Here is a 24,527-nt window from a genome sequence, read left to right as displayed (position 1 = left end):
CAGGGTGGTCCGTCTTGGGTGTCGATGGGAAATGTGGAGAGTTTGTTTGTTTGTGGGGAAATAATTGACGACGGTGGTAGCTAATGGAAATGGTTGTCGGCACCGAGGGGGTGTTATTCCTAGATTGCTGGTATGAGTGGGAAGGTGCGTGAAGTTGGTTTGAAGAGAAGGAAACAGGTTGTTCGTCTATTGTTGTGTATGACAACCGGTTTTGCCGTGGGAATTCTTGGTGAGCTGTTCCTTCGGTGTATGATGAAGCGAGGTGAAGTAATATGGATGCTCGCCTTGTGTGAACATATCCGCACCGTGGAACGATGCATTCCAAAGAGCGCCATTGACAGTAACGCGACCGCATGTTGACCGCTGGATATGCCTCTTTGGGCTGCCTCAGAACCATGAGAAGGTATGGCCAGCGGCGTCGTCAAATCATTCGACTGCTATCGAGCATGTAGTCGACTTTCCCATCGGATCCGAGAGTGGCCCCTACCAAACTGTCACCAGCGCCGTGGGCAGCGAGGGCGAGTCTGTCTTCATTCGACGAGGAGGGGCGCCTTCATCAGTAGCTCATGGGTAGGGGGGAGGGGAGTCACTCGCCCGACTCCACATGTCTCATGAGAGCCGTGTAATAACATACACTCAGCCAGCTTTACCGTTCCATCCGCAGACGATTAAGGTTGATCGAGGGCATTCGGGCAAAAGACTTGTTCAGGTGCTTGCAATGTGGAAGGTTGCCCCAAGCGAAGCAAGTCGTTTCCAAGGTTGAGCAGCTCCTGAAGTCAGGAGTGTTGACGGAGCTCAAACTGGCAACGTAGATCTGTGATGGACGGTCTGGTTCCCATGATGCTGGTGGTGGCGATTACATCTCTCAGCGGCACCGACGGCATTGACGACAACTTCCATCTCACAGTGAGTCGGTGGCATGTTATGAGTAAACAAAAGATGAAACAAACCTTACCCACCGCCTTGGATACAGCACGCAATAGGTTCGCGACTGAGTCATTGCCGTGCATCTTAGCCAGCCTCTATCTCAAATGTTCCGCAGCGCGGGTAAAATGCCAAGGTCCAGCAAGAGCGAGGATCCTGAACGTATGCAGGTGACCGGTCCTTTCGGCGCAAATGTCTTCATGTCTTTGATGGCTCTCCCGCTCCGACGAGAGAGACAGGCGAAATTTGCTGAGAGCTGGCGGTTCTGCATGCCGGGTCATACACACCGCCATCATGCCAAGATTTCAATGATGGCGGATGACCGTCCCGCAGGTTTAAACCTGACGGTGAGATGATAAAACCGCTTTGTGCCACCTTTGCCGTCTTTCCGCGTTTTGCTGTTTTGCTTTTGCTGAATAGCCGCGGTAAATGCGGCCTCGAGCATAAATTTGATTGGCACATACAGTCTCCAGGTAGGCATTCGACCTCGATCATGGCTATGTCGATTGGCTATGTCGATTGGCTTTGCCAAGGGAAACAACCACATTCGATCCGTTTGGTGATGATGGATGTGGAAGGTACTGTTTTGCATGTATCTTGAGGGGTGATGCGGAAAGTCATCTCGCGAAATCTGCGGCTGAATGTGTTGACGAATGGAGCGCTTGCGTGATAAGTGTAGAGCTGTTCAGTGCATGCCTGGTTGCTTGGTATTCGTGGTCGATCACTTGTTGTCATCCTTGGTTCGGCAGCATCCGAGTGAACATTGCAGATCAAGGAGAGCTAGGGGAGGTGAGCACCTGTGATGAACATGAAGACATACCACAAGTTCGGATGGTGGTTGCCCGATTTCCGATCAGGTAGACAATAATCGCTTCAAGGCTCATCAAATCATATGATCGATATAGCGGTCGATCTCAATGACAGTCTTGACGACGTCCAAGATACGAGGCTCACTCGGCGCTAACTTCCCCTCTCGCTTAAGTGCAGCCGACGATGTACATTCATAGACTGCAATCGATCGTAGCGACGGTCGAGAAGATCGTGTAAGTGAAGAAGGCCGCAGAATTGATATCGCAAAGGCATCTAGCCGTCAGCGTTGGATGCACCATTTGAGCCTTTACAATTTGGTGTCTCCACTCTGCAAGACAGGTGAAACTCATGTTCCACCACCTGCCTTTGTCTGGCCTTTCGAACCTCACGTGGCGGTTTCACAAGCTCTGTGGCTCTCCAGCAAGGCAGGCGTCGCATTGTTTCCACTCGTGATGTGTGTCGTACAGTCTGGAAGCAAACGTTTCAATCTCGTACGAGTCAAGACACGACGAGATTGTCTTGTGAAATGGCAACGTCCCTTGACAAGCGGAAGGTAAGAACCAGGTGTCGTGTTGGACCCATCTATGCACGCCCGACTGGGATGGCAGCGATAGATCCCGGTCGCAGCGAATCCTTCTGGCCGCAAGACAAGCAGCACGCGCAGGCCGAGGACAGCAGGTCGCTGGATATGGACGCAGAGGCTGATTTACAGTCTCCCAAGGCCGCGTCAGGAGCATCTCGAGCGCCACAGTTCTGGAGCACCCAGAAGAGCGGTTGGGAGGCTACGGTAGATCGTGTGCTGGTAGCAGCCGAGCTGTCATTTTTGGTCGAGCAATGCTGGCAACGCGAGATGAGGTGTTGGCGCACACGCACGGGCAGCCGGCAGACAGGTAGCTGCAAGGCGGGAGGCAAAGTGTCTGCCAGCAACACAGCACAGCACAGCATCTGGGCGTTTGGGTGAGGCATCGTCGCGGAGCAGGGCGATGAGAGCCTACTGGCGTGCGCGCACTAGTGGAACCAATACAAGGGATCAGCTGCAAGGATTCTGCTGGCATCCCCCGCCCATCTGATGAGCTGCTCCTATTTGCTCAGGCCGGCGGGAGGTCTGTGGCTGACATAGCTTGGATGCGCGACATCGACCTCGACCTGCGTAGGGAGTTCATTGTTGCCGTAGGCGCGTTGTCGTGGGCGGAGCCTGATAAAGTGGTCGCCACGGACGTGGTTTTCATGCGAATTTGACAGCACCCGCCCTGTACTGCAATCCATTGCCCTCGTCCACGCAGTGCTGCCCTGGGTGTGCCACCGTCAACGCCCACCCACGCCCGCCGTCGGCAGCGCCGTCCTGCTGGGCTCGCCGTGTTGTGAGATCGACATTCTCCGATCCATCGTCAGCGTCCAGGGCGTTCGCAGACTGCATCGACGCCTGCACACGTCGCCGCGGCGCAAGGACCGCAGCCAGCATCGCAAAGTATCGCCAGGCCGCATCGCCTGTAGGTACTGACTGTACGTTGAACCCGGCAGCTGTCCCTTGTCAACGCAGTGAAATTGACTGGCCGCAGCCGCTCGGTGCGACAACAACACCTCGCCACGCCTCCGCCTGACACCTCCACATTTCTCCGATGCCCCACTACCGCCCTCGCGACCTCGTCCCTCGAAACACGCTGTGCTGAGCACGGCCGGCATGGTGCATGGCCGCATGAGCAAGGGAGACGACCAGTGCATTGAGTGAAGGAAGCTTGCGGTGGATGAGCTGTGGACGGACGGACAGAAGACGTGCGTTCAGGTTGACTAAGGACGAAGACGGCCCAAGGACCTGGTTGAGTGCGAAGTCAAAGGCTCACATATTGCACCCCTCCCTCGCTGCAATTCCAACCTGAACCTTCCGCACTCTCTCGCGCCCCTGCACCTAGCCGTGCTGGACGACCCGACTCGAAGCTTTGCAGCAAGCGCAACCTGCCTGCTCGCTGCTAGCACGCACCATGCAAGCGCATCTCCAGTACCATCCCTCCACCGCGCAGTCCCAATACCCCGCCAACGGCATCCACCACGACTCCGCACCTCAGCGCTCAGAGAGCCGGAACAGCTACTCGAACGGTGCCGACATGAACCCATACCAACAGTATGGCGGCGGCAACCCGTATCAAGGCCAACCTCCCCCAAACCCGTATCAGCAGCAGCAGCAGCAACACTCGCAGCATGCCCAGCATACACACCAGCAACCGTACATGCAGAACCAGCTGCCTCCTCTGGTTCCTGGCATGCCTCCGCCGCCGATGCCCGGGATCCCTCCAGTGCGAGAAGACCACAACTCATACCCACCCTCCTCTGCTAACAGCAGTCAGTCGATGCAAAGCCACTACATGCCAGCGCCGTCACAGCCCATGTTACAGCCGCCCCAACCGCAAGCGCCTCCGCATCCTCAACAATCGCTACCTCCACCATCCAGACCTGCGGAGCCCAAGCCGCCGCAAGAGAAGAAAATGACTTCTAGCATGGTCAGAGACGGGTTGAGATACTCTCTCGAAGTCGTCCAACAACCTCAACGCGCAAGAATGTGCGGTTTTGGCGACAAAGACCGACGGCCCATCACCCCACCACCATGTGTCCGACTCGTCGTTGTGGATGATCAGACCGGCCGTGAAATCGATGTCAACGACATCGGATCGGATCCCTCGTTCTTCGTCCTTCAAGTCGACTTGTGGGCAGAGAGTGCCGACCGTGAAGCCAACGTCGTGCGCGCCTCCTCGAGCAGCCCTGCCGTGAGTATCAGCAGTGCCACCACCACTTCATACCCACCTCCACAAGAGACGCCACGGCATGCCGAGTCGCAACCCATTATGTACATGGACCATAACGGGAACCCCATGTACGCGAACATGCCCGGCTATGCAGTGCAGATGGGCAGGCCATCCATCATGCCCGGTTATGGAGGATACATGTATCCACAGGTACACGGCCCGGCCATGGCATTCCAACAGCCTCCATCGACATCGGCCAGCAGCGCCATGTACACGCGCAACCTCATTGGCAGCCTGACGGTGAACGCGGCGCGCTTGACCGATAACGAGAGCAAGGCTGGCTACTGGTTTGTGCTGCAGGATTTGAGTGTCCGCACGGAGGGCTTCTTCAGGTGAGACTTTTCAAGGCGCTGGGTGTGATGGCCTTCGCTAATCGTTTCTCCCAGACTTCGAATGAGCTTCATCGACATTAGCAACCACGGAGCACCAGGCGTCAACCGAGGAAAGGCACCAGTGCTGGCTTGGACATTCTCCGACAAGTTCCAAGTTTACTCGGCCAAAAAGTTCCCAGGTGTGATTGAGTCGACGCCTCTGAGCAAAACGTTTGCATCTCAAGGCATCAAGATTCCAATACGGAAGGACAACAAGAACGAAGCACAAGACGACGATGAAGGGGATTGATCATGTGTGCGCCGTCGTTTTCCTGGGAGCCCTTTCGAACAGTTTTATACCCCTTGGTCCATCGCATCGCTCGGCGCCATTGCTTGAAGGTTTCGTCTTAACGTTGTCGCCAGGAGAGAAGCATGAGCTGCAAATTGGAAGTCCTGTGCCCACAGACAGTGCCCAGCTGGATCAAGAAGAACAACGGCATCCCTTGGTTGAGGGAGTGCCTCGAGCAAGGCGTTCAGATTATCACTGGTGGTCGAATCAAGGCTCAGGCTATTCACGATCGGAAGCATCCGAAGGCTTGATGCATCGATGAGTTCCGGATTGTCCAGTCGAGTCTCGCTATCTGGGATGATGGCTAGGGCTTGAAGATTTGGCGAGATGTCATAAAGGGCAGGCAACGTCTGGCTTTGAAGCTCAGCTTGTGTTTTTGTTTTGATTGTTGTTTTGTAACGCATACACGAAGAGAAAGGGCTTGGGGCATTTTGTATTCTTTTCGGAGTTCAAAAAACAGGGTTGGACTTTACCATACAGCACGATACAGGGCATCGTGGCGAGACAGCACAGTCAGAAGGATTGGAGACTGGGTCACCGAGTAGCGGTCATAGTTGGCCGTCACGTAGAGACGACTGAATGCCAGATCACTTAAGAGCTTGTGCGCGTTGAAGTGGAGTTGTTTCCGCGAGATTGCGTCGCCTTGCGGGTTGCGTAGTCTCTTTGAGGGTGTGTCTGTTGTGTTTGTTTCGAATTGCATAACCTCATCGTCGTCGTCGTCAACATCGTTGGCGGTACGCTTCCGGCTTGCCGATGAGGGTGTAGGAGCAACATCACGCATTTCCTCGTCCATGACGAACACACCGCTTGCGTTGATTGAGGTAGCTCGTGGATTGTAGGTCAAAAAGTTGAAAGTGAAACTGGGAGTTGTAATAGCCAGCGAGTGGCACAGCTCGCTTGAATCGCGGCGGGCAGCCCAGCTCCGGATCGAATCGAAGCCCCACGCTGATGGAGGGAGCACACCACCACCAGCGAACTGCAGCCATCACTCTTTGAATCACATCGACTGCGTCACGAGACATTTCCCACGACGCCACGGTCGGACACGCGACGGTTGCATTTCCCTCTTCCAGTATCCAGCCAGACTCGATACCCGTGTCACGGTAAAGAAAGGTGCGACGCACACACTTCCGGGGAGAGCAGCAATATGCTGCGTCTAGGCAGGGCATTGAGAGAGTTGGGCGCATTGGATCCCAGGACACAGCGATTTAGCAAAACGATACCGGCACCGCGGCGGGAGAGATAACAGACTTTGAAGGGTGGAAAGGATTAGGCGGGCAAGATGTTTGAAAAGGATATATACCAGCTCATCAGAGGCCTGCGGGCCCACAAGGGCAACGAGCGCGAGTACATCCAAGACAGCCTGCGAGAATGCCGCAAGGAGATCAAGAGCCAGGACATGGACCAGAAAGCCACGGCCCTGCTGAAGCTGGTCTACCTCGAGATGTTCGGGCACGACATGTCGTGGGCGTCGTTCAACGTCCTCGAGGTCATGTCCTCGGCCAAGTACCTGCAGAAACGCGTGGGCTATCTCGCGGCGGTGCAGACGTTCCGCCCAGATACGGAGGTGTTGATGCTGGCGGAGAATCTTCTGAAGAAGGATCTGAACTCGCCGGATAAGGTGACGATTCAGTTGCCGCTGGGTGCGATCCCGCATGTGATTAATCCTTCCATGGCGAATTCTTTGCTCACGGATTTGCTGCCGAGACTCTCGCATTCGCTGCCTTCGATCCGGAAGAAGACGATTGTCACGCTGTATCGCCTGGCGCTGGTGTATCCCGAGACGCTGCGGCCGGCGTGGCCGAAGATCAAGGAGAGGCTTTTGGATGAGAACGAGGATCCGAGCGTCACGGCGGCGATTGTGAATGTAGTGTGTGAGTTGGGATGGCGAAGACCGCATGATTTCCTCCCCCTGGCGCCGAGATTGTTTGAGCTTTTGACGGCGGGTGGGAATAATTGGATGGCGATCAAGATTATCAAGTTGTTTTCGGTGCTGATACCGGTGGAGCCGCGGTTGGTGAAGAAGTTGCTTCCGCCTTTGACGTCGATTATCAAGACTACGCCGGCTATGAGTTTGCTCTATGAGTGTGTTAATGGCATCATTCAGGGCGGGATTTTGGAGGCAGCGAATGGTACGATTGAGGGGGATGAGATCGCGAGGTTGTGTGTCAACAAGCTCAGGGCTATGTTGGTCGTGGAGGGGGATCCAAACTTGCGCTATGTGGCATTGCTGGCGTTCGGCAAGATTGGGGGCTCACATGCTGAACTGGTCTCTCAGCATCAGGACGTCGTTCTGGAGTGTATCGACGATCCGGACATCTCGATCCGGACTCGGGCACTGGATCTGGTCGTTGGGATGGTCAACGCGAACAATCTTCAGAGCGTGGTAGAGCGGCTACTGAAGCAACTGCGAACCGCTGGCAAGGCATCTGCTGCAGAAGTACCTGAGAACGATCGGGCGATGCACGAGGGAGTGATACCCATGGCCGACGACGAGGACGACGAGGACGACCCTTCGAATGTCTTGAGCAGGGATACTGGATCAGGACAAGAGCCACCTCTTCCAGATGACTATCGAGCGTCTGTTATTGAACGCATCTTGGAGATGTGTTCGAGGGACACTTATGCCAACATGAACGACTTCGAGTGGTACATTGGCGTGTTGCTTGAGCTTGTGAAGCAATGCCCGTCGTCCTCCACTGGCAAGTTTGGAGCGAGCCAGACTGGCATTGCGGATACAATTGGCTCAGAGTTGCTAAACGTTGCCGTCAGGGTGAAGGCTGTTCGACCAGAAGCTGCCGCTGCCGCACAGTCTCTCCTACTGATCGAGCAGCGGGAAAAGCTCTTCCCAGCGGGCTCCAATGCCGGACAAGGAGTGCTATCACCTGCGGCTTTCGTTGCAGGCGAATATGCGAGCATGTTGCCTAACGCTGAAGCGGTCCTGACCTCCCTTTTGCACACGTCAAGTTCTCAGCTACCGGCAGAAGTCCTGAAAAGCTATCTGCAGGCCATCCCCAAGATCTTCGCAGCCTTGACGGGAAACCAACAAGTCTCCTGGAGCACCACACGAAGATCGACGACGACGTTGTGGGTCACTCGCATTGTGCATTTCTTGGAGCCACTCACATTACATCCCAATCTTGAAGTGCAAGAGCGGGCGGTCGAGTATCTGGACCTCATGAGGTTGGCGTCTGAAGCAGCGGGCAATCAGGATACCGAAGGTGATGGTTATGCTGAGCCGCCTCTACTCCTAACTCAGGCAATTCCAGCTCTCTTCGCTGGCATGGAGCTGAACCCAGTCGCTACAACGGCGATACGCAAGGTGCCGCAACCAGAGGAGTTGGACCTTGATACGCCCATCAACAGCGATCTGCAGATGTTGCTCAATCAAGCGGAGTACGATACAGAATACGATGACGGCGACGACGAAGTGTCCAAATTCTATCACCAAAAACCTTCGGTGGCTGCCATCGATTATCAAAGGCCTGCTGCAGAGTTGTTGGAGACGCCTGGATCGTCACGAGCAGCTTCGTATCAGGAGACTGATGACGAGCCGGTCGATAGAGACGCCCTTCTCCGAAAGAAAGCTGAGCGAAGAGAACGGTACAAGGACGATCCATATTACATTGACTCTGAACGCAACTCTGGGACTTCGACGCCTATGCATCAAATTTTACGGAATGCCAACGGTGAGGAGCTAGATGTCGATTCAATACCTGTGATAGAGTTGAACTTGGATGCTCGAGACACAGCGCCGATACCGCGACCAGCTTCGACACAACCCGTGCGGAAGGTCAAGAAGCACTTCGAAATCGCCGCCGAGGAGACCCTCGGCGGAGACGACGATCCAAAACTCTCATCCAGCGCGCCCAAAGCGACTTTATCCAAAGGCAAGAAACCCCTCCTCGAAGTCGACAGCAGCGGCTTGTCCTCTCTATCCCTCACCGAACCCTCAGCCACCAACGGCGCCAGCAAACTCGACATCGAGCGCCGCCAAGCCGAAGAAGAAGAAATGGCCAAAGCGATCAAGGAAGTCGAACGGTTACGGCTGGAAATGCAGCGCGCGCAGGAACGGATTCAGCCGAGGGATATGCCTGAGGAGGGCACGGTTGTGAAGCGGAGGACGAGGAAGAAGAAGTCGAAGGTGGAGTTTTTGGATGATGGTGCTGGGCAGGGTGGTGAGGGTGATAGGGATGGTGCAGGGAATGGGGAGGTTGTGAAGAAGAAGAAAAAGAAGAAGCGGAGGGAGGGGGAGGGGGAGGGGGAGGAGGGTGTGTCTGCTGCTGCCGGTGAGGGAGAAGAGGGAGGGGGCTCAGAGGTGAAGAGCAAAGCCAAGAAGAAGAAGAAACGGCAGGTCGTTTTTGGGGATGATGATGCTGCTGCTGCTGCTGCACAGTAGTACTCTGAGTATATATCAGGAAGAAATATCCATCCATTGAATGAAAGACTCTGCATCATCACAGAATCAGTCAGCTAGGAGGTAGTAGAGTCGGTCTCGCACAACTTGTCCCGAGCCTGCAGGTGGATGGGATGGGAAGAGCTAAAGGGAAGGGTTTTGTCAGCAACAAGTTCCACGGAAGCTTACTTCAGCCATGCACTTCATATGATGGACGACTACGCTTCTAGATAGTAGATAGGGACCTTTGAGTTTAAAAATCACTTCTTTGTCACGCAGTCGTCATTGAGGACTGCTCTGGTTAAGACATATACTTGACATCTTTCGTTGTACGTGGTTGGTATTGGTATCTACTGCTACGACGACTACTCACCTACATCTTTCGGTGCGAGTGAAGGCTTTTGGGCGAGACGAGACGATAGGAGACGAGATAAGGCTTGAATCGATCGGAGAGCGAAGAGAGGAGAAAGAAAAGGAGAGAGTGAGGCAGGGAGTTATGGAGTCGACCACGAGCAAGCCTCAGAGAAAGGTATGTCTTTCCCCCTTTCCTCTTCTTGTTTCGAGGCTGGATAGATGAGATGAGACGAGAGATTTGTGTTGATTTTTGCTTTCACTCGCAATACTACTTTAATGTGCTGTGCTGTGCTGACGACTGCTTTCCGAGAAGGCCTGCGATCTTTGCTGTACGTCCCCCCAAACCCAACTTCCATTCCCCGTTCAGTCCAGCCGCCTCCCAAACCCGAACCTTTTTCTGACATATATGTGTATGACCCACAGACCACAAAAAACTCAAATGCGACGCCCTCAAACCGCGCTGCTCGACCTGCGTCGTCTACGACGTCGAATGCACGCACAAGGCCGCGAGTCGGAAGAAAGGAGGAGGAGTGGGGAGGCGGGAAGCTGGTGCTGGGAGTGTGCAGAAGGGGGTGATTAAGGGGTTGGAGGAGCAATTGAGGGAGGCGAGGAGGGAGGTTGAGAGGTTGAGAGGGAAGGGAGATGTGAGGAAGGTGGATGGTGGTGTTGAGGGTGGTGTGAGGGGGGAAGTTGATCTGGTGGAGAGGCGGAGTGGTGTGCAGAGAAAGGGTATGGGTATCCTCCCGCCGTACGAGGAGGCCGTGGTGTTGATCGAGGAGTACCTTTCGACGTTCAACGTCGTCTTCCCGCTGTTCGATCCCAGGGAGGTGCTGCAGACGACTCGAGCCGTGTATACCAACAACAACAGCGCGAGCGACGACCCCGTCTCCTGGGCCCTCCTCAACACGATCCTCGCCCTCGCGACGCACACCACCAGCAGCACCACCCTCAAGTCCTCCCGCACCCAAACATCCACGCACCTCTCCGCCGCGCAATCCGTCCTCTCCCCCATCATCACCACCCCCACCCCCGCGCTGATCAACATCCAAATCCCCCTCGCCCTCGCCATGCTCTTCTACCTCGTGGCCGACACCCAACCCGCAATAATCCTCGTCGCGACGGCGCTACGACTCGCCCACCAAATCGGCCTGCACAGCCGCGCAGCCTCCGCGCACCTGCCGCCGAGGGAGGTCGAGCAGAGGAACAACGTCTTCTGGATGGCCTACGTCCTCGATCGGGACACGAGCATGCTCGCGCGCGTCCCGCCGATCCAGCAGGACGGGGATATCGACATCGACCTGCCGCCCACGACGCTCCCTCCTCCTTCTTGTCCGGACTCCCCTGCAACAACCGGCTTCGTCTTCTCCTCCCCCACCTCCACCCCCTGCACGACGAACTTCTTCCGCCTCCGCATCCTCCTCGCGCGAATCCAAGGGAAAGTCTACGAGTACGTCTACTCCCTCCCGGCGACAAATTCCCCTCCCGCCACCCGCGCGAGGAATATCGCCCTCGTCCTCCGTGCTTTGGACGAATGGACCGCGCAGATCCCGGAAGCGTTCCACGCCGAAAATCTCTCCTCCAACTGCAACTCGAACGCGAACGATCCCACCGCGCGGTATTTTGTGATCTTGTATGGCACGGCGCTGGGATGCCGTGGGGTGATTAGCCATGCGAGTGCGCAGGATTCGTTTCATTATTCGCAGTGGGTGGGTGATGTGAGGGCGTATGGGAGGGCTGTTAGTATCAGTAATGGTGAGGTGGTAGTGGAAGCGCAGCCGCCGGTGGAGAAAGGGTGGATGAGGTTGGTGCAGGAGTCGAGGGAGTTTATGGGGTTGTTTGAGCGGGCGGCGTTGGGGGTTGGGTGGATTGAGGCGTGAGTGAAATCATCCCTGTGGGCGACTCTGTGTTCCTTTCGCTAATTCTTGCTGCTAGGTTGGCGAGTTGCGCCTACTTCACAGGCCTGATCTGTCTCGTCGCCAACGCCATCTTCGACGCACAGGCCGCATACATGGAGTCCGACCAGCGGTTGATGGACATCTCTTCATCGTTGCTAGACACCATGGCCGCGCAAAAGGAGGCCACGCCGAAAGTCCGCGAACTCCGGGATGCGGTGCAAGACCTGAGGTCGTATGCCGATGTGATTTCCAGCTCTCGGTGCAAAACCAAATCGTGGGATGATGAAGTCGAGTCGTGGCTGAACTCCAATGATTTCGCGGGCTTTGGGTCCATGACCAATAACTGGCCGTTCCTCATGTAGTCTTCAGAACCACAGCTTTTTCACGCCTCAAGCCTTCCCCTTCCCCTTGCTGTTCTTTCGCCTCTCCCACACCATGACATAACTCTCCTTCGTCGACAGCAGATCCGCATTCACCTTCTCCACGAACAGATCCTGCATCTCCCACCACTGCTGACTCTCCCCTCCCTCCTTGACCTGCACCTTCCACACCTTGCGCTCTGCCTCTCCCTCGACTGAATCATCCCGCACCTTGACGCCCTCGTACGTGATGTTCGCAACGAGATCGTAGATGACCGGTTCCCCGGTCGGGTGAAGCTTCGGATCCGGCTCGATATAAGGCGACATGTCCAGTGCGCGAGGGTTGAAGGTGACGATGGTGGGATTTCGCTGGGATTGGAGGAATTTGTTCGGCTGGAAGCGTTTGACGTGCATGATGAGGTATGGTGGGAGAGGATGAAGGAGGCGGTAGCGCATTCGGGTGTTCATGCGTTCTTGCGCAGTGATGCCGTTGTACTTCTGTAGGATCGTCGTGAGCGGGACCTGCGGGATGATGTTCTTCTCGACGTCGTCCTGGAAGAGAGGCGCGGGAGGGAGATCCAGAGTGAGGATCATGTACGGCGAGCTCTGCGACTTGATCGCTGCATCCTCGAACCGTAACCGATCACTGACATCTGCGCGCGCACTGATATCCTGCGACTCCACCCGCAGCGAGCCCTGGACGATCTTCTGCAAAAGCGAACTCTTCGGCTTCGTCTTGCTCCCACCCAGAGCCAAATGCAAGTTATTCAGAAACCAGCTCAGAAAGTCCACGGGATCAGCCTGCTCGGTCAGCAAGAACTTCTTCCCGCTGCGAATACTGATCTCCTGTATGAGCTCGTGCGGCGACACATGCGACTTGAACGCCTTGGTATTCCAGATCTTGCGGACCAGAATACTGAAGCGCTTCACCAGCTCCGGCCGCGACGAGAGATCCTCCAGCATGAAGAAGTTCCGTAGAGGCGTGACGTGCGACAACGCTTGCACCACGACATTGAGATAGTCGTTCGCCTTGATGTTGTTCAATCCCACGAATCCTGGGATATACTTCTTGCCCAGCAGATCCCACGCAGGCTTCGGCTCCCTGTCCAGCGCCTTCACTTCCTCCGATGTAAACCGCGGATCCACAACGACTTTGATATCATCCAAGCTCTTGTTCTTCACCTCGTACCCCTCCGGCAACACGTACACCTTCTTCGTCTCCATGTTGATATACACGTGATGGTTCTCCTCCAGCGCGTGGAAGTACGCCGGTGTCTTGGGTCCTCGTCCTGAGTAGTACTTGCCGCACACGAGGCAGGCGTAGACGTTGATGTTGGAGAGTGTGACGGAGCACAGCTTTTCGAAATCGAAGTCTAGGCGTGGTCGCGAAATCGTGTCGAGGTAGAGATCGGAATAGCCTGCTGCTGGTGCGCTCTGTCTCGCTGCTGCTCGCTCGTCCGCATCCTCTTCTTCTTCCTCATCCCCCTCATCTTCAACCCGCTCCGCCTCTGACTTACCATTCACATGCCCATTAACAGGCACTGGATCCGCTGGTGGAGGTGGAGGTGGAGGTGGGAGATCCTCACCGGGCGCATCCTGAACACGCGCTTTCTTCGACGCAGCTGAATCCGTTACCGTCTCTTCCAGGGAGGCTTCCGCAGGTCGTTTCGCCATGTTGACGGTGAGGGTGGTGGTGAGTTTGTGCATCTATCTGCAAGTTTCGGAAGTGCTGCGAAGCTCGCCCGCAAACTCTATTTTGGCTCTGGGAGACGGCTTCACATGTGAAAGCTTTGATGAAGCTTTCTACATACGCTAGTGGGATACATATACGATTTAGTCATGTTTCTACGATGTCGCCTACGGTCTGCATGACTCTGGTGATCCTACGTGCGAGATAGAACCCTTCGACACGACTGTCCATTCACTGCCTAGGTATAGATAGCTCTGCCCCAAAGGGCTACCTGGGGGATATAATACTGCTCTACAGCCCATTCCATGACCCTTCATTCAGATTCACTTCCCCTTCTCTATCCTCCCAGCTGATGTTCTATCTGATCGGCCCTTCATACCCCTCAAATCTCCAGCAGCCTCACGACGCCTTCTCGCCATCCAAATACTTCACCGTATCCTGCGCGGCGAACGAAAACGGACTCTTGGTCATCTCGGGGCTTCGCGGACTCATGGGAAGAGCAAACAAATCATCTCCCGTATCTTCTTGCGCTGCGTTCGAAGCACCCACATCTCCACTGGCAAACGCGTTCAGAGAGCCCATCCCTCCCGCCTGCCGCTGCTGCGACGCAAACGACTCCGGCGGTCTCTGCGCCGCGATCTTCCGTTGCGGTTGCGGTTGCGGTTGTGGTTGAGGCGGTTGAGGGGGTTTAGCAGCCATCGCCGAAGGAGGCGGCGCGCCTTTCAACGCCGCAAAGCTGCCAAACGACCCAACCGCCACGTCGGACGTCTCAGGACTGAGCGGGTTGTGGTATCCATGCGGTTGTTGTTGTTGTTGTTCGTTCTCCTTCCGCCCCGAAAGATCCTGCTCGCTTGTCCCAATCTTCAACCCCTTCAACTTATCCATCAATCTCCCCCCACCAGGACTCCTCGGACTCGTAGGACTGTTCAAACTCCCCTGCCCCATCACCGACGCCATCGCAGACGGCGCCGTCGCAAGGCTGATACTCCCGGGCTTCGCCACGACGCCAAAGTTCTGCTCAATCCACTCCTTCTCCGCGACCGCCATCTCCAACCCAATCCCCTCCACATTATCCTTCTCCTCCTGCTCGATCTCCTTCGTGAGAACCTGCAACCTCTTCTTCGCCCAGATCGTATGCAGCACGCCCTTCTTCCCCGCCGCCCGCGCCGTGGCACCCAACTCCGGCGGAAAAATCGCAGGCAAAGGGTTCGTCCTCCACGTCACCGCACTGCTTGCGTTCCCCTTCTGCAACTTCACCGCGCCAGGCACAGACACCCCAGGTCCAAGCAAAAAGTACAGCCGATTGACCGGCGCCTCCTCCCCTTCCTCCTGCACCGGATCCCGCGCGGGCAGAACCGTCCTCTTGCCCTCCCACGAAATCTCCCAATCCCCCGCAACTCGCTTGCTACTCTCATCCTCTTCCCACTCCACCATCAACACCTTCGTCCCATCCTTGCTCCTGCCCGGCTCGAACTCGAACCTCGCGAGGGCGTTCCCGCTCGTCAGCGACGGGCTCTCGACGTCGTCCCGGTCTCGCGCCGAGTGTTCGCTGGGGTTGAAGGAGGTGTCGACGGGTTCGAAGATGGGGCGGGTCGTGGAGGGCGACGGGTTGGTGGTCATGGTGAGACAGTGTGTGTGTTCGGGGTTTCTTATCGATGCGGTTCGCCCGTTTGAGACAGCACGCGGTGCAGCTTCCAGTTCACTCGCTCGCTCGCCCCGCTACCTGCTAGCCACGCGCAGAGGTATGTGCACCGCACGTGTGCAGGCAGGGAATCGGCCGGTAAATCAGGTATAGAGTATGTAGGTATCGAACAGAGCCGCAACGTCGTCGTCCTTCAAACAACTCAAAAGCTCAGCATGTCAGCAGCAGCAAGTCCCACAACCAAAGCCGTTGTGTGCCTCCTCCAAACAGCGAGAAACGCTGAGGATGATCGACGACTAGTAGAGCGGGCTTCCCGACAGTTTCTGTTGCGTGGTTCGTTGATCGCGGGACGTCGAAACGATGAAACTGCTTGCTTGCTTGCTTGTGCTGGCTGGCTTGCTTGTTCGATGCATGCGTTGATGCAGCAAACTTGCCTGTGTCTATTTTGGGAAAACGCCACAAGAGAAGAGCAGCAGCTGCCGAACCGAGCGAGAAGTCCACGAAGCGGAGACCTGGAGCTGTCTTTTCTCCGGCCGCTGTCTGCGTGAGCTTCCGTGGAGGTGGTGGAGAGGGAGGGTTCGTTCATCAAATTCAACAGCATTATTGGTATCAACACTATTATCAACGACTTCTGCATAGCCCTTCAGGGTGAAATGATGCAGTAGACGAATGGATGCGTTTGAGATGTGCTGTAGTTTGAATCTTCTTGATTTGCTCTTCATCGTTTCTACTTCCACTACCTCTCCACCACCACGCCACACCAACCACCGCCAACACCACAATTATCCTCTTCTTCCTCCTCCTCCTCCTCCTCCTCCTACTTCTCATCATAGATGGTTGTGGCCTCTTCCCGAGCAGAGCTGCACTAGATGCTCAATGGGAAAAAGATCTTGTCCTGTGCTTCAATCATCTCCTCCACATCTCTTTAACATTCCCGATAAAAACGTCTATCATCCTCCTCCTGTTTTTCTTTCTGCCGTGGGTATCATCTACAATAAAATTCAAAAATCTGTCTCATCTCGAAGGAAGCTGAGTCCCGGGATTATGCTGTGTTTGGTGTGTCGTGCTGCTCATGCACCGTCGCTATGCAATGTGAAATCGAAAGGTTCGTGCGCTCCTGTACTCAGACGTATGTCGGCTGCGGGAAGACGGCTGTAGGGAGACCAGCCAGGCCAGGATGACAGTCAGAAGCAGGTCAGTACTATCTCCTCATATCAGAAGAAACTCCCACCCCTTCTGCTGCATCACATCTCGCCAGCGGATGCCCTGGAAGTCTCCCTGCAGCGCCGCCGCGTCGTTGTGCACCCAGAGCTCCTTCAGCAGCTCTCGTATCCGGCCAAAGGAGCCGAAGTTGGCCGCGTCGCCGAGTCGGTCGCACCGTTCCTCGAACATGGATCGGAAGGGCGAGGCCGCGACGGATGCGCCTCCCGCGATGAGGAGGGGCCAGACGAGGGAGCGGTCGAAGCCTTCTGGACCCGCGGGGATGTAGTTCATGAGCTCGGCGAATTGCGAGATCAGGTGGCACATGCTGGGTTGCGTGGGGGAGTAGCCGGGGACGAGCGTGCAGAGGTAGATTCGGGCGGCGATGCGGTACACTGCGGTGATGTTGATGGCGCGTTGTTTTGGTCGGATGGCGCCGGTGCTGGAGAAGCAGCTCTGCACGAGTCCGGCCATCTCTTCTGTTGCTCCAATTGCCTTTGCCAGAGACTCGACGTATCCGCACAGGACCACCTCATCGGTGAGGAATTGTCTTTGGAAGTCGAGGCAAGCAATCTCAGAGATCAAGAACATGACCTTGTCGTCACAGCCCATCAATTCTGAAAGTCCAGCGCTGCCATTCACCATGTTGAGCTCTCGGTATGTGTCCGCGAAAACCGGAAGTCTGCCGACGATTGTCGATCCAAGAATATCGATCCATGAGGTCAGTGTCATGTTGAATGAAGGATGCTGGCCAGTCGTTGATAGTTCAGAGGCCGCCGTCGCAAGCTCCAACTTGTTGACCAAACTCGCCGCCGCCTGGAAGTGCTGGTGCCATGGGATGTCGGGAAGCGCATCATCTGGTCGACCAACAGAACATTGGAAGAAGATCATGCTCAGCGTCGCTTCGAGGATCTGCGAGTGGTTTGTGTCCTGGCCCAATGCTTCACAAAGCTCAGAGATGGCCGCATAGCGATGGCGTACAACGTCGTTATCGATCTGTTCGCCAGTCATGCCCTCGGTCGTCCTCATGTGGGTCGCAGCTACACTTAGACAGCAGTGCAGGTAAGCCTTGTTCGATTCCAACGCCGGCAAGATCACGTCTGTCCTCGCAGAGCCATGCTGGTTGGCATCGAGAATGGGGAAGATCATCTTTGCTACCTTGTCAAGGAAGTGATTAAGTAGGTACTTGTCGCAATCCTCAACATCGATGACAGCCTCGTGGTTTGGGGTGATTGGGCCATGAGGAAATTCGAAGAAGTTGAAGTCGACAGGCTCTTCGGTGTATTCCTCGGTCGTGCTCTCGAAATGCTCCTGCTGGACCCAACTGTCTGCTGGATAGCCGGACATGCCATTCATAGACGGCGGCGGCTGGAAGGTGCTGAACGTTGATATGGTCGAGTCGCGCCGAGTTGGGATGTCGTTGACAAAGATCTCGCGTTCTGTCTTGATGTCGACCTCGTACGGCGAGAACATTGGGTACTGTGGGTGCGTTGATATATACGGTTGAGGTGGAGGTGGCATGGCGAAGTATCCTTCCGGTGACTGGTACGTAAAGTCGCATCCTGTTGAGTAAGGTGAACCTTCTGACGGACATCTTGATTGTGGGAACGATTCTGCGAACGGGGCTTCTGCTGAGGTCGGTACGGAGTGGCTGAGTGGTGGCGGCGAGCTAGTGTTGAGCTGTGGTTGTTGTTGAGCTTGCGCTGCTTTCTTGGAGAGTTGAGTGTTTTTGATGATGTTCTTGATCAACTCTTTTTGATTCCGTCGTTGCTCGCCATTGCTCCACCACATTGGCCGCTTGTAATCGCATCGCAAGCCCAAGTGCTTGCACGCTTTACACGCAGGTTTCCCCTCCTCGCACTTCTTCCTGCGTAATCGACAGGTGAAGCAACCTGAAACATGTCAGTTTCGCGCAAGCTCCAGGTGCTCATGCACCCCAGATGGGAACGTACCTGATCGCGAACGCCGGTGCATCTTGGAAGCAACGGCCTTTGCATCTGCAGAGGGAGGCGCGTTCTTGGGCGCCGCCATCTTCGACTGCTGTTTGGTTATGGGAGGTCGCGCAGAGGAAGACATACGGGAGGATATGTACAGAGCTTCCGAAGACAATGGCCGGGAAACACGAGCAGGGGACCGAGATGCTACTAACGATTAAAGACAGGGTTCGCAGAGCCTGGCCTGCAGGCTTTACTTGCTGAAGGAACGAGGTAAAAGAAAAAGACCGTAAATTAGTCGATCAACGACTGCGTGGGTTGGTGGAGGAATTCTGAGGGCGAGTACCTTATATGACCGCAAGTCGTCGAAAAGCACCATAAATGGGCCGGATTCTATTCTTGGAGGAGGTTCGAAGGTGCATGAAGGCAGTCCACAAGGTGTGGGGTCTGCCGGCCATTTCCTGTTAATTGTGCGGGTTTGTGAAAGGTTAGGCATGCGTCTATTGGCGGTTGAAGCTTGTGGCTGCAGATCTGGCGAATCGATTCGTCGACGCTATTCTTGCAGCCGCCCGTGAGGTCACCCTACTGGCCAAAGACGCAATTTGGCCTATGCCCGCTAAAGGCTGGTCGTGGATCCAGCATCCTCGAGGCGTGAGCAACGTCGACCTTGGCCCCACCCAAGACATATGCCCTGCGCCGGCAGTGGTCGACTCGTGGATTGCTCTTTTGATGATATGTCAGTCTCTCGACGGACCAGCGCGCTCGACGGCTACTCTGCGCTACAATTGGCAGGCCGCGATGGTATGGCCGCATCGTTCGAGGGAGCACTCGGAACCGAGTGGGGCTCTTCAGTCTTGACCGCAATGTTGCTGTTGCGCTTCGGTTACAGCATATCACAAAACGGATGTGTTGCGTGCAGTAGTCTGCGATAGCAGCCCGATGCGGACCGTTGACGACCATGGGGATCATCCTTGCAGGTGCATGCACTGTGCTCGGCGACCTAGCCTGTTCTAGAGAGCGCCATTAACCAAAGAACAGACACGACAGCTGTGGACAGAGCCGCATGACTCTCGAGCTGCTGGACCTGCAGCGAATGCCGTGTGCGAGGGCAGGATGTCCTGGCATTCGCGAGAGTCAGAACCCTCAGGACAACAGCGATCCTGGGGGCTCATCAGCAGTCCGCTGTTGCGAGCTGGCCAGCATCGGGAAACGGACGATTGGCCTGCAGAGCGTCCGCATTTGGCGAGCGGTATTCTCAGCAAGAAATGGCAGTGGGTCTCGAGCGTGACAATTGAGCGCTTGCAGGCGCTGTATGGCTGCTGGGACGTCTGAGGGGATGTGATGAGGTTGCATTAAGATGGAACTAGACTAAAAGACGTGGCCAATGAGATGCGGCGGCGGGGCTGGAGCGATCACAGAGGAATAGAGTTGCCGGCCGGGCTCGATGCGGTCCGTCTCCAACGACGACGGCAGCGACGGCTTGGCGCGGCGACGATGGCGGCCACGAGCAGCAGCGCGAACCCTCGTGGCATCACTGCGCATCCTCTTCCACGTCGCGTGGGCAGCAGAACATATAACTGCCACAATGAATCTTGCTTGCTGGTATGGTCGATGGCCGCGCCTTGCGTCCGTCATGCCATCGCTGCTGTTGTTGGGCCCTCGCCCACCGCGGCACAACTCGAGCATGCTCAGGTGGAGATGGCTAGCCGACGTGCTGCTCTCACGGCGTCGATTGGATACCAGCTGGAGGGAAACGACTCTCACCGCGTCGACTGCTCGCTGCTGCGTTGCGAGACATTTCGGCTCCGGCACGACTTGATTTGCTTAGACTCTTCAGCGCGACCGCATCGTCGACTGCAGACTCCGCCGGACGCTTTCTAGTCTGCCCATCGAGCACGGCGGCCCTCCGCCACTCATTTCACCCCATTCTCATCATTTTGCTCCCAGCCAGGTCACGCTGCGCGCACCTCTGCAGGTCGGTCCCGCCCTGGCATCAGTGCGGAGCTCTTGTGACCTTGCCGCGTCCTGTCGTGCTCGACGTGATATGGCGCTGGGAGGCGGCCGTGACACAACGCCATCGAGGGCCTTCTCGTGCCAGTCGTGCAGTGGGCTGGGGACTGGAGCTTGTGCGACGTGTCCCTTGCGTCGTCCAATGCAACCACTTTGTGCCGTGTCACTCGACCTGCAAGCACTCTACGTCTTATCAGGAACAAGTGTCGCGTAGCAACACGAAACACCTGGGTCCTGCTGTGCTCGAGTGCTTGCATCAGGACACTGCGAGCACATCTCAATCTTGAACGAGCATGCCTCCCCTCGGGACCGAGTCATTCGGGCAGGTATCGACCAAGACACGACTGCGATCTGCCACGCCTGGAGAGGGTTGCCGCGTCGTCCCGAAGCGTTGCTCGCCTGCTGAGTTGATCTTCCGGCCGGATTCAACTCTGATCCTGCGATCCCTGAGCCAAAGATAGACGGTCAATTAGCCTGCTATCTTGCTCGAAGAGTATATTTAGTGACACTATAGCTTCGATTAGGAAGGAGAAGTCCGCCAAGGTTTGTTGATGGAGACGTCAGGCCAATGACCTGTAGCCGCCCGGCACTCGACGACACGATGTGTGACAAGGATGACTTGGCTGCCAGTCACGAATCTAAGGTCGGATGCTGGCCCCGGCCTACAGCCTCCACGAAGCCATTGGCAGGCCTGGCCGTTGCTGCTGCAGCCTCATGCACCTCACGAGTCCGCAATTGGCGCCGGCTATGTCCCTGATGCACAGGAGCGCTGGTCACGGCTGCACAACATGTCGGAGCTTATGCGCGCGCGACCAGCATCGAATCTTGTATAGAAGGCCATGATGGCGCCCTCGCGCACGGAGATCATCTGGTCCCCCTCTGCGCCGTATACCTGCATTTCTGTTGCGTTTGTAGACAATGACACACTGGCGACGGTGGCACCACGATCATTGACAACAGCAAGACACTCGCTGAACGAAAAGTAACCCATCCCAAGCCGTGATGCAGGCCATCACCCCCATTACGCCTCTGGAGGCGGGTGGCGAGATGTTCCAACGAGCAAAGACACCCTCAGTATTCGATGTGCGGTCATCACAAGCACGACCGATATCTCAAGTGTCAGAAGCGACGGAAATCTTCGACACCGACTTTGAAGATGAGAGCGATTATGAAGGCAACTCTCCCAAGCCAAGCTTCGACTCTGTGAGTACCCGGGAGCCGTGCACGTAAAACCAAGTACTGACCTTCCACTAGGAGGACAGCAGAAGAAGAAGTCAAACGACGATATCGTCGTATGACGAGGCTCCAACACCAAGCCCTCGTTCCAGCCAACAGAGAGCCCCGTTCGACCTCAGACTTCGACCGGTTGAAGGCCCAAAAGGACCTCATCTGTTCCGGTCATCTCAAGTTTCGGCTGAGTTTGACTACGACTACGCTTTGCAAATGTCACCGATGTTACCAAAGGAAATCTCGTTCCGAGCTCAAACTGCATTCAGCGAAGACACCGCAACTCCCGTGACCTCGTACCATCCAGCCTACTCGCTCGACACCGCTCTTCGGCAACCCGAACCGGAAGTCTTTGACCCTGAGGCTCACATTCGGTCTTGGTCAACACAGCAAGTCATCGACTGGATGTATGAGACTGGCATCGATTCTTCAGTCATCGAATGCTTCGACATTCACGACATCAACGGCGCTGTTCTCCTCGACCTACAGTTTGATGACCTGCGAGAGCTCGACATTCAATCCTTCGGCAAGCGACATCAGCTGTGGAACGCCATCTGCCTTTTGCGAGGCGAGGATGGCCACATCAGCCCACAGCAGACACCTTTCCAGGATATTGACCGACCATGCACTGCTCCACCGCCGAGGACCTCAAGCATGAGAAGGTCACCCAGCCGTGGCCGTATTTGCTCAACACCGGTCGAGGGAATGCAAAGGCCCACTACTCCCACTGGAGGCAAGAAACGACGGGGTCGCAAGGCATCAAAGACGAGAGACATCATCACACCAGCCGAGTCAGTCTCCATCGTCGCTATCGAACAGCTCATACCAAAGCCACACAAGTGTGCCAAGGGAGAGCGTTGCGCGAAGTGGCGAAAACAGCAGAGAGAGCTCAAGCAACTTCAAGATGAACATGGCATTGGACGCTTCCCCATCAGCCCATCCAAAGGTGGCCGCATCTTCGTCGCTGGCGACCCAGGTAACGCTTCGACTGCGGAGAACATCATCCCCAACGTCCACAAGCAGTCCGAGCCTCAAGCACAAGTTGTTGAGGATGAAGTTCGCCCTGTTTCTGAAGCTCAGCCGTCTGTCGTCGCTTCATCAGATCTTCTCGGTCCTGGTCAAGTGCCTGAGTTTGCTCTGCATGAAGACATGCTCAACCAACTCGGATCACGTAACCCTCAAGACAACGTCAAGGAGTTCCTACACTTCCAGCACATGCATTCACCTACCGAGCCGCCACACACGCACTACGGACCACCAAGTCCACCACTGGAAATGTTCCCTTCCAACTCATTCACGCCATTCGGTGCTCAGCAGGCTCAACCACCTCTGCAGCCACCACGACACACTGCCGCTCCACCTGAACAGCTCCGAAGCCTCCCACGACTGGACATCCCCCGTTCCGCCAGCGCAGACCCCCAACTCCACACAGTCGTCACCCCTGAACCAGCAACATCAATCTGCCGCAGCGCCACAGCCTCACCAGGCGTGCAAATGATCTACCGCCTCGGCACGCCGGCCTCAGAAGTGGACGTCCCCATGTGCGGACCACCAACAGATCCTCTGGCCAGGGATACATCCCAATCCGTCCCACCAAACATGCAATACCGTCCCCAACAACCCCTCGCCCGCACCCACTCCCGATCAAGCGAAGCAGCGCCCTCCTGGCGCCGCCCCTCAATGCAACTCCCCGCCGTCAAAGAAAACGAAGTCTTCTCCCCAACCACCACCTCCTCCAACCCCAAACGCAACAACAACCGCCCCAGCTTAACCCCCACGAACATCGCGCGCGCCAACTCCACCACCATCCGGGACCCAGCCCACGACTCGCCGAAAACGCAACACTTCGGCTACGGCGCCTCCTGCTCCCACTCGGGCTGGATGAAAAAGCGCAAAACCAAAATGCTCCGCCACGAATGGACCGACGCGCACTTCCGCCTCAAGGGCACGCAGCTCGCCATGCACGCCAACGCGCGCCTGTCGGCCGCCGAACTCGACTCCTTCAACGTCGACGACTACGCCGTCGCCTGCAGCAGCGTGCCGTCCAACAGCAAACTCTCCGCCGCGATGAAGGCGCTGAGCATCAAGACGGATCACCACAATGTCAAAGATGGCACGGCGTTTGCGTTCCAGCTGATTCCTTCGGCGGAGAAGGCTGGCAGTCCGAATGGCAAGAAGGAGGTTTCTTCGAAGGATGGCAAGACGCATCACTTTGCTGTCAAGAGCAAGGATGAGCGCATCGAGTGGATGAGGGAGTTGATGATTGCCAAGGCGTTGCAGCAGAAGGGACGCGGGTTTGAGGTCGAGGTTAATGGGGTTGTGCAGCGTTGAGCATGTCTCGCTGGTGACTATCTATCTATGAGGGTGTTTGGATTATTTCCTAGCGACGTTTTTTTCGGACTTTGGTTCTTGCACGATGGGATGGCATCTTCTTCAATCCTTTCTGAACCTACATTATTATACCCCCACAAAGCATCACAACGACACGACTTTCTACGAAAACCAAAGAACCCCAGGAGGAAAATTCCTGCCTTCGGGCTTCATTCACAGCCTCTCAAACTTCACTTATCGCAACACGCTGGCACGAAACGCACTTCTTTCGGTACCGAGACAAACTCACGAAAAGCA

At 55.9% G+C, this 24,527-nt stretch overlaps 8 protein-coding genes across 8 annotated transcripts; 4 read left to right on the top strand and 4 right to left on the bottom strand.

Moving 5' to 3' along the window:
• Positions 1-4,226: 4,226 nt before the first annotated feature.
• M409DRAFT_65262 (uncharacterized protein) lies at positions 4,227-5,153 on the top strand (the record flags this gene model as incomplete). The annotated part of the gene is made up of 2 exons (XM_033816432.1): positions 4,227-4,864; positions 4,919-5,153. 2 exons carry the CDS (start codon positions 4,227-4,229, stop codon positions 5,151-5,153), a joined length of 873 nt encoding a protein of 290 aa, XP_033669797.1.
• A 508-nt stretch (positions 5,154-5,661) lies between these two features.
• On the bottom strand, positions 5,662-5,985 carry M409DRAFT_20920 (uncharacterized protein; the record flags this gene model as incomplete). Its single annotated transcript, XM_033805619.1, has 1 exon — positions 5,662-5,985. The coding sequence occupies one exon, from the start codon at positions 5,983-5,985 to the stop codon at positions 5,662-5,664; it is 324 nt and encodes a 107-aa protein (XP_033669796.1).
• A 489-nt stretch (positions 5,986-6,474) lies between these two features.
• M409DRAFT_65261 (uncharacterized protein) lies at positions 6,475-9,591 on the top strand (the record flags this gene model as incomplete). The annotated part of the gene is made up of 1 exon (XM_033816431.1): positions 6,475-9,591. The coding sequence occupies one exon, from the start codon at positions 6,475-6,477 to the stop codon at positions 9,589-9,591; it is 3,117 nt and encodes a 1,038-aa protein (XP_033669795.1).
• Positions 9,592-10,084: 493 nt separating this feature from the next.
• Positions 10,085-12,120, top strand: M409DRAFT_52894 (uncharacterized protein; the record flags this gene model as incomplete). Its single annotated transcript, XM_033812206.1, has 4 exons — positions 10,085-10,117; positions 10,256-10,271; positions 10,366-11,815; positions 11,901-12,120. The coding sequence occupies 4 exons, from the start codon at positions 10,085-10,087 to the stop codon at positions 12,118-12,120; spliced, it is 1,719 nt and encodes a 572-aa protein (XP_033669794.1).
• A 106-nt stretch (positions 12,121-12,226) lies between these two features.
• Positions 12,227-13,870, bottom strand: M409DRAFT_65260 (uncharacterized protein; the record flags this gene model as incomplete). The annotated part of the gene is made up of 1 exon (XM_033816430.1): positions 12,227-13,870. The coding sequence occupies one exon, from the start codon at positions 13,868-13,870 to the stop codon at positions 12,227-12,229; it is 1,644 nt and encodes a 547-aa protein (XP_033669793.1).
• Positions 13,871-14,285: 415 nt separating this feature from the next.
• Positions 14,286-15,506, bottom strand: M409DRAFT_20917 (uncharacterized protein; the record flags this gene model as incomplete). The annotated part of the gene is made up of 1 exon (XM_033805618.1): positions 14,286-15,506. The coding sequence occupies one exon, from the start codon at positions 15,504-15,506 to the stop codon at positions 14,286-14,288; it is 1,221 nt and encodes a 406-aa protein (XP_033669792.1).
• Positions 15,507-16,737: 1,231 nt separating this feature from the next.
• On the bottom strand, positions 16,738-18,759 carry M409DRAFT_65258 (uncharacterized protein; the record flags this gene model as incomplete). Its single annotated transcript, XM_033816429.1, has 2 exons — positions 16,738-18,620; positions 18,681-18,759. 2 exons carry the CDS (start codon positions 18,757-18,759, stop codon positions 16,738-16,740), a joined length of 1,962 nt encoding a protein of 653 aa, XP_033669791.1.
• Positions 18,760-21,674: 2,915 nt separating this feature from the next.
• On the top strand, positions 21,675-24,230 carry M409DRAFT_52890 (uncharacterized protein; the record flags this gene model as incomplete). Its single annotated transcript, XM_033812205.1, has 2 exons — positions 21,675-21,875; positions 21,927-24,230. 2 exons carry the CDS (start codon positions 21,675-21,677, stop codon positions 24,228-24,230), a joined length of 2,505 nt encoding a protein of 834 aa, XP_033669790.1.
• Positions 24,231-24,527: the final 297 nt, after the last annotated feature.

This window comes from Zasmidium cellare, assembly GCF_010093935.1.
Source record: "Zasmidium cellare ATCC 36951 unplaced genomic scaffold M409scaffold_11, whole genome shotgun sequence".
Taxonomy (NCBI): Eukaryota; Fungi; Ascomycota; class Dothideomycetes; order Mycosphaerellales; family Mycosphaerellaceae; genus Zasmidium; species Zasmidium cellare.
This window is presented reverse-complemented; position numbering and strand designations above follow the sequence as displayed.